Consider the following 14,184-nt stretch of genomic DNA (forward strand, 5'->3'; position numbering starts at 1 on the left):
ACCTCTCCTCTTTCCTGAGGTGTGGTAACCCTCAGGTTAAACCACTGCTAGTCATCTTTCTCTAATGAGAGAGTAGCCCTATGGTCTGTTAGGACAGTCATGACTTTACCTACTAATACAAGAGGAACAAAACAATATAAAGTTGCTATCCGATGCAAATAAAAGCATTGACTACATAATGTGAAGCTAAATATTTTCAATTGTCAGTGGAGCAGCCTATTAGAAACAGTGAAGCAATATATGTTCCTTCCTTTCCCAAGCTTAGATTCCCTGCTCATCTCACCATCCACAGCTGATCTGCAACCTCTCACATGGACTGATGAGCACTCATATGGTTCTCATGTAAAACATTATGATGTAACTGAAATTGGGAATAGCTGCTTTGTGATATAACCTTGGATCCTCTCGCAGTGTATCTCTGGCAATTGTGTACAGGCCTCTTGGATCAGAAGTGAGGACACTAGCATTACACCACAAGAGCCCTTAAATATGAATTTCCCCACCTTCTATGTTCAAATCCGAGCCCACATCCCCAGAGCATTAGCCTGACTCTCTCGATTACTAGCCCAATGACAAAAGCTCTACTCCATGCTCTGCCCCAAGTGCGGCATGTTATGCTGAGATCCAGTACACTTCAGTAACTCACTCCATTCTGTTAATTGTTATCTTGATGCCCTGCCATTATTTAATCCAGATCTTAACTTTATTTCTGATCTCATAAAGAGCTTTAAACATTCAGGAATCAAGAACAAGATCTTTATCTTAAATAGCCCTTTTAGAAAACTTGAAACCAGTTCTATGCATTAGAATATCAGCATACATTTCCAAGGCTCAGTTCAAACCTGCATTGCTTAAAGCATTTCTTTATCATTTAGGCTAAAAGTCCAATGTCATTCCTGATTGTATGTTGAGGTAAGTGGCCTCATCTGTGGCACTGATAAAGTCAACACAATTAACGTTAGCATCTATAATAGAAGCAGAGGAAAAGAAGTCAGGATATCATGCATTGTATTACTATCCTGTCAGAAGATGCAAGTGTTTTCAGTTGGTGAGGACAGGAAAGTCGAACTGTATTTCTCTTCAGAATCAAAGAAGTAGTGATCTCTTCTGTCTTTGAATGAGATTAAGACAAAGTTGGGATGTTAGTTTAAAACTGCAGTGTTCAGTTCCACTGACAAATTATTCAGATCATGACACAATCTGTACCTACACACAACAAGACCTAGACCACATTCTGGTGTGTGCTGATAAGTGACAATAACTTCCTTTATTCCTAATTCAGATGTGTGCATCACTCGCAAGACTAGCATTTATACACTTCTCCAATTGCCCATGCGTGGGGAGTGATGAGCCACTTCCTTGAATCCATAAGACCATAAGACATTCGGCCTATCAAGTCCACTCCACCGTTTAATCATGGCTGATGGGTATTTCAATTCCACTTACCCGCACTCTCCCCATAGCCCTTAACTCCTTGTGAGAATCGCTGCAGGAATCACACAAATAGAGTCATACACCAGGTAATCAAAATTTTGATAAATTAAATCATTGCCTTTGCCACTCAATTGTGTTAACATGTTTGAATGGTCCACTCTCAATATTGAGTGACAGAAATACTGTGGCTACAAGAGGTGAGAGACGGGTTAGTCTGTAATAAATCTTTCCACCACCAAAGCACAGACACGACTGTGGTGGAGTATTCCTCCCTTGGTGAACATAGTTCCAACAGCATTCAAGAAGCTCGTTGACATCCAAGCCAAATCTTGATAGTAACCTCACCTACTTCCTTAAACATTAAGTCCATCCATAACAAGCAACCTCACAATGACACTAATGTGTACCATCTACAAGTTCCACTGCAAATTCTCACCTCCCTAACCTGCACATCTAACCACATGGAAGAGAAAAGACAACAGAAACATGATAACACCACCACCTCTAAGCTCCCTTCCAAACATTACACAACACCCTGACTTAAATATATTCCCATCACTATAACACCACTGGCTCAAACTCCTGGTGGGCCTTCAACACATGAATTTCTGCGGTTTAACGAAGCATACCACCACTGTTGGATTACTTTCTCATTTACATTTGTCTTTATATCTTAAATGGTAGATTGCACACCTATGTACTCTTGTAGCAAGAGTTCTTGTGGCTCAGTGGTAGTGTCTCTTCTTCTGGGTCAGAAGGTCTTGAGTTCACAGTCCCACCTGCCTCAGGCATATGTTGTAATGTAGCTGAGTGGGTTGATTTAAAAACGTCCACACAATTGTAATAATGCACGATGAGGTTGTTATTGAAACTCTTCATGATTCCCTTCAAGTGTGGTAAATTATACATCTCGACTTATATACTATTTTTACCTTTGATCATTATCTTCCATGCATATTACCAATAAGTTGTAGTAAAGCTAAGATACTGCTGTATAACTGAGGTGTTACTAAATGTGCACGCAGTAAATTCACTGAGCCTTCTCGATCTTTTCCAAACCTCATGGTATCTGGTTTTACATCATCCTTTCAAACTCAGCCCCATGCCCAATAAAAACACATGATCAAGCTGACATACTTGGACTATCACATGGTTGAGAGACACTTACGCATTCTATAACTCTGTCTGTAGAGATGCTTGACCTGAAACCAGTTGATACCTTACAATCACAAGCTCAACAAAAGGTACTTTAACACATAGGGTGATGACTCCACAAGCTACTAGATTCATAGATACTTTTACAACACACAATGAGACCCTTCAGCCATCATGTCCACCCTGATTACCATCCATCTATGCTAATCCCACGTGGGAGTTGAAGTGTAACCCTTGGTTGACAAGATCAGTGATTTGTACATTAAGCTGTGTAAGTTGAGATACTGATACAGTTCACCTCGTTTACTCTCATCCACAAACCCTGATTCTTCACTGTGCCTTCCTTATCAGGAGATTTTTGGATAACATTACTTTTAACATTTAAATTTGTCTGCTAGTATTGTTAGATTTTGAACAAGCCGTTTATAATAGTTCAAAATTGCCAATACATTTAACCAGAGCAGCACCAGCATAAGGAGTGGCTATATCCTTCTAATCATCAGAAATGACAATGGAATCCATTCAAATGACTACCACCAGCTGATATATCTAATCTGATCAAAATTTGTGCATTTGCAACTGTTAATGTCCACAGCAACCACTTTATTCAAACCCTGAAGCCTTTAAAACTCTGTACTCAATTTTTACACCTCTTTCTTTCAAATAGCATTACAATCAGGGTCAAAATCATGTTGTAGCAGGTTCAGGACAATCTCAGAATATCATTTTAAATCCCCTTCATCTGCCATAACTTGATGCCAATAAATTTGCAAATTGCTACACACCATAATTAATAAGAATTGATTTACAACAATAATGTCTAATTTTCAGGCATACATATGATGGAATATTCTCCACTTGTCCTGATTGGGTGCAACTCCAACAACACTCAGCAGATTGACACCATTCAGGACAAAGCAGCTGCTTGATTGGCACTACATCCTCAAGCATTCAGTTACTCCAGCACTAGCTTTCAGTAACAGCCGTGTGTACTATTTACATGATACACTGCAGAAATTCACCAACAAATCTAAGATAGTGCCTTTGAAACCAAGAATCTAGAAGGCCAAGGGAAGCAGATATATGGGAACACCACCACTCCAAGCCACTCACTATCCTGATTTACTATTCCGTCATTGTCACTGGGCCAAAATCCTGGAATTCCTGCCCTAATGGCATTGTGGGTCTATCTGCAGCACATGGACCACAGGGGTTCGCGAAGCTGGCTCAGCACCACCTTCCCAAGGGTAACTAGGGATGGCTTATAACTGCTGACCCAGCCACCAATGCCCATGTACCACGAGTGAATAAAGGAAAAAATCTGGAGCTGGTTATTGGTAACACTAAAATGATTACAAAGGTCCACGTAATGTACACACAATTGTCCTACCTCTGTACCCAGATTCAGTTTACCACTTAATGAAGACATGAGCAGCCTTTTTCCATGCAGCCTATGAAATCATCATTACTATGGTGGGCATTATCAGACATAAACTTTTGTGGAGTCACTGACAAAATCTAAGATCAACTTCTGAGTAGGGAGTGAATAGCTTTATTATATAGAATGCCCTTTAGATTCCCAATGGGTATCTTAGAACGTAGAACAATACAGCGCAGAACAGGTCCTTCAGACCTCAATGTTACGCCAACCTGTGAACTATTCTCATCCCCTTCACTATCCCATCATCATCCATGTGCTTATCTAAGGATTGTTTAAATCTCCCTAATGTGGCTGAGTTAACTACATTGGCAGGTAGGGCATTCCACGCCCTTACCACTCTCTGAGTAAAGAACTTGCCTCTGACATCTGTCTTAAATCTATCACCCCTCAATTTGTATTTATGCCCCCTCATACATTCTTCTATCAATAACTTCTATCCCCTGTAATTTTTGTGGAGTTAAGTCAGTTTCAGAGCCTCTTTGAGGAGGTCCCTCCTTTAAGATATTCATTTTTGGCAAAATTCATTTTTTTTTTAAACAAAGGTTTTGGCCATCTGCCCTAATATGTAGCTCATTGTCTAACTTTCTTGGAACACAATGTTAAGGAACTGCTTAAATGCAAGTTATTGTCACATAAGAATAAACTATGTTGGAAATGCTTAACGTTTTTCTTTCTCACAGCACTTTTAATCTTCATTCTCAGCTTTTAAGTTACTTTTCTTTTTCAAAAACACACTTGTTACTACCCAGCCACTTGATTGGCATCACATCCTCAAATATTCAGTTACTCTAACACTAGCATTCAATCGCATTAGTGTGTACGATCTACAAGATACACTGTAGAAATTCATCAACGGACTTAAGATAGTGCCTTTGAAACCAACAACTACCCAATTTAAATTTCTAATGGAACTCTTTTACATTGTTCTGAAAGGCCTAATATTGACCTTTGGTTGATATTAAGAACACGTCCAATTGTACAGTCTTTGTTCTTTCCATCATGTCCTGTAACTTCACCCTTCCTCATCCACAGAGCCACAAAAGGTAGTATTGCCTCCATCACTTCCAGAGGAAGGAGAGGAATTGGGATCATGCTCTGTCTTCCTACCCCTGCTCTCCTCATTGCAGGGAGGTTGGGTCAGCTGTCTTGGGAGTAACAAGTGCCTGAGGAGCCAAAGCAGAAGCTCCCTGCTTATCCTGAATGTCCCAACCCCCCATTTGAACTATGTGGGTTCATTCACACAGGTGGTGAAGTTTAAGTGAGCATGGAGGGAGGTGGACTCAGGGAATCCTCTGAACGCCACCATACTTAAAACAGTTTCTACCTCCAGAATGTTGACTGCTTCACTGTCTACAGATGCTGCCAGACTTTCCCCAACACTTTCTGATTGTCTGCAGGATCAGGCCTTTACTAAAATCATATTCCTGACTCTCTTTAATGCTACTATGTGATCATTCATTCACACGGATACCCTTTTTATCTATTGATCGCTGTGTACCATGCATATTACCAGCGTAACAAATATTGGCCCCACAACGTGCACACAGCCCTTCTTAATCAATGATTTCAAACGGAAATTGAGGAAAAGAGTAAACCTTCATGAAAGTTGACCTATTTACCTGTCCTTATATTAGAGAGTACAGGGTTTGTCAAAAAGCACCAATCAGAACCACAGGACAGAGAAGAATGCTTTTTAGTTTGTCGATACTGCCAGTTCCCTACAAGAGCAAGTTAACTAATCCTACCTGTCTTCCTTTCATTTTACTCCTATTATACCTGAATACCTTGGGCTGAAATTCAAAACCCTTTAGGGTTGAGATCTGAGGCAGAGGATTGTGTCCGACATTTCATACAGCTAGCTGTCCTGCAGGTTCGGTGTTATAAATGTGCACCAAACTATCCTTACAAAGGCTTTTCCGGTTTGGAATGGCTCCCTGTTTCAAAGCAGAGGAGGCCAGTTGAGATGGATAGAGGCCTATACCATGCTGACTGGAAACTTCCAGTCAATGTGTAGGAAAAACTCAGTAGGCAAAACAACTTCACTTGTAACACTGCATACAGCAACAGGAGCACCATTATGGCACAGTGGTGAGCACTGCTGCCTCATGGCACCAGGGACCCAGGTTTGATTCCAGCCTAGATGACTCTCTCCCTGTGTCTGTGTGGGTTTCCGCTGGGTGCTCCGGTTTTTTCCCACAATCCAAAGATGTATAGGTTAATGGACTGAACTTGCTAAATTGCCCCATAGTATCCAGGGTAATGTAGGCTTGTGGGAATGGTAAATATAAGGTTATGGGAATATGTTGGACGGCCTAGGTCTGGGTGGGACACTCTTCAGATGGCTGGTGCTGATTCTATGATTCACAGTGGAGGGAGACAGGGGTAGCACTTTGTTTTATGAGGGACATCTCTTCCACAATTCCAATGGCTTCTGGCTGTCACATAGAGGATCTTTCCTCCATAATTCTGGCCCAGCCACTGTGATATTTTTGTAAAAGAAGAATCAGGTTCATCCTCAGAGGGTGCCCCTGTGTTGAGACACCTTTTTCTCCCTTCATCAGCATTGGGAGTGTTAATATTGGGTTGGTGGAGCTTTCAATTTATCACCGCTGGAGGATTGTCATTGGCCTCAGGAACCTGCCTGCTATTTTCAGTTGGATGTTAAGCTTACCACTGTCCATTAATTGACCTGAAGATTTGAAGGTGGGTCATGGGGACATCAGCTTCATGCGATGTGTTCTTGGGACCCAGAGAATTTCCAGATTGCATCTCAATCCAAAATAAAAATCTGGCCCCTTGTGTCCACGAATGTTTAGTTCCAAATGCTATCCTTTTTTAGAGCCATCTGTCATCACCATCATATCAGAGTGCTATGAGTGTGCTTTACTTGCAGCTTGCCCATCTTATTTTTACCAGATTTTTTGCACTTATTATAATGCACTTTAAACCTGTATTAAATCTTACTGCTTTCCTGCTTAGCATGATCCCATATAACACTTTACTATTGTTTGCTCAGTTGCTGGCTGTCTCTCCCCAAATCTTTCAAACATTTTGTTTCCCTTTTCTAATGGTGTTCCCAGCCATCTGCCAAATTAGTTAAAACTCTCCTACCCAGTTGAAACCGTTCTGCTTGTTTCTGATTGTCTTATTTCTTCCTGTCTCTGTCTTTGCAAAACAAACAAAAAATTGGAAAGACAGTTATTTACTTCAATGTTTACTGTACAAAATACATGAAAAGCTTTGACTTTGGGTTGTTCACATTACAGAGGATCCAGCATGTACGATAGACATTGCTGTGGGCTTTGATTTCTCAAGAAGGATTGGTTCCAGGAACATATTTGATAGCCAGCAAAAGCTAAAGGCAAAGCTTGGTCCAATATTACAGGAAATTGCATCCATGCAATCGATCAGCTGTGCATCGGCTTCCAAGCTAAACATCAGAATGGGTTTTCACTTAATAAACAACAGGGGCGAATCTGTCTTTGATACCAGTTTTGAAGAGTATGACCCAGCCGTTTTGGATAAGCTGCTCAGAGTTCAAACAGATGACGACATTGATCTGAATGCAAAAAATATAAAATCATTTATTGATGCATTCAGTACATCGACTTCAACAACAAAGGTAAGCTTATCTGTCATAAGGTCTAGAAAACTCTGCATGCAACACTTTCAAACCTTTTAGTCTTAAGTCTGTTGAGAATAATAATTGACTTTAAAAGGTATGAAAGAGCTATGTTTAGCTGTTTGCACTATAATGGTTTGGATTTTACACTAATTGCTGGTGACTAGGTGGTTTTGTTCATGATGTCACAATCATGCTACATTCAAATAGGCTTTGATGATGATTGATTCAGTTTTCAGATGGATTGTCTATTTCTCTGATCTACAATGGATGAAGGTTCAAGTGGGTCAGGCAGCATCTATGGAGAGAAAGCAAGGTAATGTTTCAAGTCTAGATGACTCTGATAAAGTGTAATCTCGACTCAAAATGTTAGCTTGCTTTCTCTCCATGAATGCTGCCTGACCAGTTGCAACCTCCAGCATTTGTTGTGTTCAGTACTAGCATCTGCAGCAATTTGCTTGGACATAAGGTACAAATTTGTATTTATCTCACCTATTTTTCTAATCACCCTGACTCAGGGATGTTATTACACATCTCTGGAACAAGCTGGACTTGAACCCAAGCCTTCTGGTACATTGATAGGGACACTGTGTCACAAGAGGGCTCTTTGAACAAAGGTTCAATGTCTTTTGACTTGAACTGATCTCACCTGGAATGTAGTAAACTTTAGTTATCCCAATAAATTTTAGGCTAATGTCGTCTCCATTGACTGTTACATATTGATTTCTCCAGGAAAATTGTGGATTTTAAATAAGTGACAAGTTACATTTAACGTCAATGGATTGAAGCTTGTTATGCTTAAAGTCTCTCCAGACATAAATGTTGAAGCTGTCTTGGATATCTTATGAGCCCTGACTATTTAGCTCAAAATTCCAAGTGAATTGCTTATGGGATAATGTCTCAAACACCTCAGATCATGTTCTTTCTTGTGCTTATTTTCAATGCGTCTCCCTTTTTAATGGGGATCATCAATCAAGTGATGTGTTGATAAATATTGCAGCCGTTGAATGTTTTGCAGTTCCTTTTGGGGAATTGGAAATAATGTAAAAAGAGAATGAGAGGAAGCTAATAGCACAGAGATTGTGCAGTCAGTTTTAACTCTGAATTCCTGATTTAATTCATGTTAGCACAAGTGTTTGGAGGCCTATTAACAACTTATATCAATGTGTGCTGCCCCTTGCTGTTTCTTAGCTCCAACCAAACAGTTTCTCCATTCTTGATCAGTCACTAATACATATATCCCATCCCTTATTGTCAGCACTTCCTACCTCCCTTTCATTTCTCTCTACTCTTCCTAAGTGTCAAATATTCTTTAATATTCATTCTGTGTCTTGGTCAGCGTGCAGTCACATCTCCTTAATGGAAATAAAATCATACCATTTTACTTCCACTTACACCATCAGTTCACGTACCTTGTTGTAAATTATTTAAATCTATGGATATAGCATTCAATATTCATGAATCTTAATCAGGTCACATTTCAAGTACTGTGTACAGATTAGTCCATTCTTCTAAATAGAATGTAGAAACACTGGGTACTGCATTAAAAAAAAGATTGACAGGATTCAGAACAGAGCTGAGAGATTATAACTTCTAGGAAATGTTGAATAATTTGGAGCTTTTTCTTGAGAAGACAGAAGATTCATCGTTTGCCTCATGGAAATCTTTAAAGTGATAGATGGGTTGGATAGGGTCAATGTTGAGATAATGTTTTCACATAAGGGAGAATCCAAAGCTAGTTAACTTAGATACAATATAATTACTAATAGATCGAATAAGGAAAAATGCCATTACCACAGAGTGAATAGAACATGGAACTCAAAATGTGATTGAGGCCAACAGCTTCAATTCTTTCAACAGAAATCTAGACTTTACATTAAAATAGAGGAATGTGAAAATAGCCTGAAAGGCTGAAATATAACAGTAAATTGTGATGGAGAAAACTAGTGTAGAGTTTCAAGCTGCTTTATGACAATATCTGTTAATTCCATGCATATCTGCTTATTAGTCCAATCCTATTTCCTTACTTCAATTTGAACAAGTTCCCTTTCGCTGATAAGACATATACTTCAAAGCAAGTAGTTTATACATTTCTTGCAGGGTCAATTGTTTTTGAGATGTTAGAAATCTCTCCTGCTATCATAATGGACCAGGCCAGACCTCTTCAAAATATTTTAAGAAAAATTGTGTGGAGAATAAACAGTACTGCAGCCTAGTTTGCCAGAACGAATTGTTTAATGTTGCATATTCTATGTACTTACAGTTAATTTAATACTATTTACAGGTCATGGAGATTAACACTTTCTTTTCCTCTGTTCCTTTCACAGTCTGGCTATTTAAAATATCAGTTCGCAAAAATAACTGTCACTTTCATTACAATCTTTATACAGGCACTAGTATTATTCACAGATGGCTTCGATGACAGAGAAATGGTTCTTAAACAAAGCTCAAAAGAAATCAACAATAGAGGTACTGCACACACATTTTAAATTCGTTATAAAACTCCCAATGGTATTGCTAGACCTATTCACAGGAATCTATAAATGCTAAAATTCTAGGTATTACTTGTAACACACTAAATTCCCAAACTTGTAAGGCTGAGAGTTTCAGTTCTCCAATAATGTTGTTGAAGGATTAAGAAGGTGGCATGACCAATTTGTAGTTCATGCAACACTTGTGTTTGATTTTTTTTTAACAGAAAAAGTTAGACTTTATAAAGCTGTGTTTAAAGTATCCAGTGCAGAATAAGTTTTTATTAGCATTAAAGGGAGATCCATATTAAATTCCAAAATACTTCCAAAGCTCCTCGCGAACTCTTGTTTTTAACAAGTCATTATTTCCTTCTGAGACTTCAGCATAAACCACTGCATGAGCAATTTAGCTTGTATTTTCTCCTGGCATCCCATGTGACTTGATTTGGCAGGATGGAGAACTCTTCCACATGCACCCTGCAGTCCTTACTACCCCATGGATTCTCAGGTGCTCCGTTTACCTTTGTGTGAGTATATTAAAAAGATATAGCCAATGGTAGGTCTACCTTCTACAAAATGTTTGCTGCTAATTTGGGCATTGCACTGCTGAGTGCTAGAAATGTTGACGTGATCTCAGAATTCAGGTTTAATGAGGGATGGAGAGAAGGATTTAAAATTAGTTGAACCACTTGTCCATTGCAAATAATAACAGGGCAAGATGTTAAATGTTTTTTTCAAAATCCATTACATTGGCCTTCACTGAAGTCTATCTGTCATCTATCTATTTATGACGTAGTAGATATCTGCAGCATTAACAGCCATTTTCCACCATCTCCAAGAAGCATATTTCTATACAGAGGAGATGAGAATTTATTAAGTAGCCTGTGGGAGTGCTTAGTTTGAGGTTATAAAGTTGGAGCAGAAGGTATATGTCCTCTGGATACAACAGCATTGATATCAACTGACACTTTCTGCTTCATTTTGACATTTATTGACAGCCTGTGGCCGATTGCTCTGCTGCAATTGTTGTCAATTTAATGTTTCTCTGAGCTTGTCTTCAATTTGTACATGAGACAATAACCAGATTTTGCAGCCAGTATTCTGAGTGCTGTTGAATTAAAAACAGCTGTACAAACTGTGTATATATGACATCATTGCACAGACTTTCACCTTTGCATACATTCCACATACTGGTGATTATTTGATTAATACACAGACCGCCGAAGTAAAGAATGAGATCAAGACTCCCAATGAGTAATAGGTATATGAAATAAACATAAAAACAACTGATGGCTATTCCATTAATTCCTTCATGAAACACAGCTGTAAAAACAGCTGCTTTAAGAATTACATTAACCAAGATTAAGGGCTAAAATATGGATTAGGCTTGTTAGTGAACATGTGTAATTTTGATAGACCCTTCAGTCTAACTCATCCATGCTGACCAGATATCCTAAACTAATCTAGTTTCATTTGCTAGCATTTGGCTCATAACCCTCTAAACCCTTCCTATTCATGTACCCATCCAGATGCTTTTTAAATGTTGTAATTATATCAGCCTCCACCACTTGCTCTCACAGCTCATTCCATACATACACCATCCTTCATGTGAAAAAGTGTCTTTTCATCTTGAGGTAATTACAAGCCATTACACACCCTCAGCAGGTGAAATAAAGGAGGTGAGTGAGCTAATTTTTTATCATTTGCACAGAAATAGGTGTCTGGTAAATTCATATTAAACAGAATTGATGGACTGTTCTTGCAACACTTACATTGCCAGTTATAGTGACTGAGACTGACTGAGTTGATTAACTCATTTGTTCTGCATAATTTCTGTTAATGAATCTAATAAACATTTATGTGAGATGATTGATTTATTTGCAGTAAGTCTTGTGGTATGAGCATTTGTTGGTAAAGACAGCATTTATTGCCCATCCCAAATTGTCTTTGCAAACTTAGCGATGAGTTACCATCTTGAATCATTGCAGTCCATCCATTGTAAGTACACTGTCTTTGTTGTTAAGAAGTTTCAGGATTTTGATCAAGTGATAATGGAATAGTGGTGTTAATAATAAGTCAGGATGGTGTGAGGCTCAGAAGTGAGCGTTGACATGGTGGAGTTCCCATGTATCTGATGTCTTTGTCCCAGAAATCACAGGTTTGGAAGGGGCTATCAAAAGAGTCTTTGAATTGCTGCAGTGCATCTTGTATGTGAGCCATACGAGCGCTATGTGTCAATTATGGTAGGAATGATTTGATTCAATTTATTATTGTCACACGTACAGAGATGCAATGAAAAGGATTGTTTTGCATGCTAAGAGGATAAATTGAACCTTATGCAAGTACAACAAGGTAATAGAACAAAATGCAGAACACAGCATTACCGTTACAGAGAAGGTGCAGAGAAAGAGCAATTCTAACATATCAGAGTTCTGATAACTGTGGGAATGAAGCTATTCTTAAATCTGTTCGAATGTGTTCAAACTTTTGTATCTTCTGTCAATTGGAAGAAGGTGGAAGAGCATATAACCAGGGTGGGAGGAACTTGATTTGTTTGGCTGTTTTCCTGAGGCTGCAGGAAGTGTAGGTAGAGTCAGTGGGAGGAAAGCTGGTTTTCCTTATGGATTGGGCTGCCCATGCAACTGCCTGTAATTTCTTGTAGTCTTCGGCAGAGCAGTTGCCATGCCAAGCTGTGATGCAGCTGGATAGGATGCTTTATATGGTGCAACTATAAAAATTCATCAGAGTCATTGAGCACGTGCTGAATTTCCTTAGCCTGAGGAAGTAAAGATGTTGGTGTGATTCCTTGACTGTTGCTTCGACGTGGATGGACCAGGATTGATTGTTGGTGACACTTACTTCGCGAAACTTGAAGCTCTCAACCATCTCCTCCGCAGCCCCATTGACACAGAAGTCGAGTGAATGTCTAATATGACAGAGAGGATGTTGATCAAGTGGTTTGCTTTGTCTTGAATGGCATTGAACTTTGTGTGTTATTAGATCTGTTATCTATCAACTCCTTACTTAGTCATTGTAGATGGTGGACAATCTTAGGGGAGTTAGGAGATGCGTTACTGCAGAATTCTTAAACATTGGCTTGCTTTAGACAAGCTCTATACTTATCATGTGTATATTGACTTATATAGTCCAGTTAGGCAACTGACCACTGCTAATATTTTGTTGTTGGGTGATTTTTAATGTCACAACCACCACGTGGATAAAACATGTGGCCAGTGAACTGTCGATGAAGAGAGATCTTACAACCTTTTTAATTGTAATGATTTTAATTAAAATAGATCAGCATTCAAGCTTCAGTTTAAACCTGCTAAAACTTAGTTTATTACAAGTAATGCCTGATAGTTCCCATATGGATAAAAAGATAATGTTATTCACAATAAATTAGAGGTACCAAGATTAAAAGAAAACAAAATATACTTATAAAAAGGAAGTTCCAATAAAATCCCTATGCGATACTGTTAGGACCATTGCTTCAATGTGTTGCTGCAAAGTCTTCTGTAAGTCTTATCTTGCACAATGAGGTTCCACTGAGCACTAGATAATGTGAGCGAGAGAAGATTCCTTATTCTTCACCAGTTGTGTGGTATCAGGACTCTCTGATGCCCATTAAAAAGAAAAGTGTTTGATTTTCATCCCCTTTGTAAAAACACTCCGTTGGGAACGTCTTCCTCAGAACTGGTTCTTGGAGCTCTGCCGTGTGAGCTTGCTGTCTGGTGAGTTTTATGCTGTTTGAATTTGTAAAAGCTTTTGTTCCAATGAGTCATTTTTCCAACTCTGAGCACTGATTAATCCAGGATGCAGGTCAGGTCTCACACTGTCATGTTGCTGAATTAATCAACATTTCAAATGCAGAGTTATCAATTCAAATGGCTCCCCTTTTGAAGTTATTGAGGTAGGAAGCATTGTTTTGCACCTTAGAAGGATGTTATCTAGGGCTAGGTACATTTTAAATGCATCAGTTTTGTAATTTTGTTTTATTTATCCATGTGTGGGAGTTGGGTGTTGCTGGCTGGTCAGCATTGATAGCCCAGCCCTAGTTGCCC

At 39.0% G+C, this 14,184-nt stretch overlaps 1 protein-coding gene across 3 annotated transcripts in view; it reads left to right on the plus strand.

Moving 5' to 3' along the window:
• The window catches only part of col6a4a (collagen, type VI, alpha 4a), a 155,193-nt gene that overhangs the window by 37,460 nt on the left and 103,549 nt on the right, over positions 1–14,184 (plus strand). For all 3 annotated transcript variants that reach the window (XM_043719263.1, XM_043719260.1, XM_043719262.1), the window contains 2 exons: positions 7,297–7,652; positions 10,043–10,121. In XM_043719263.1, coding sequence (XP_043575198.1) covers positions 7,297–7,652; positions 10,043–10,121 — 435 coding nt within the window. The remainder of the gene's footprint in view (positions 1–7,296; positions 7,653–10,042; positions 10,122–14,184) is intronic.

Source organism: Chiloscyllium plagiosum, chromosome 29 (genome assembly GCF_004010195.1).
Source record: "Chiloscyllium plagiosum isolate BGI_BamShark_2017 chromosome 29, ASM401019v2, whole genome shotgun sequence".
NCBI classification, from domain to species: Eukaryota; Metazoa; Chordata; class Chondrichthyes; order Orectolobiformes; family Hemiscylliidae; genus Chiloscyllium; species Chiloscyllium plagiosum.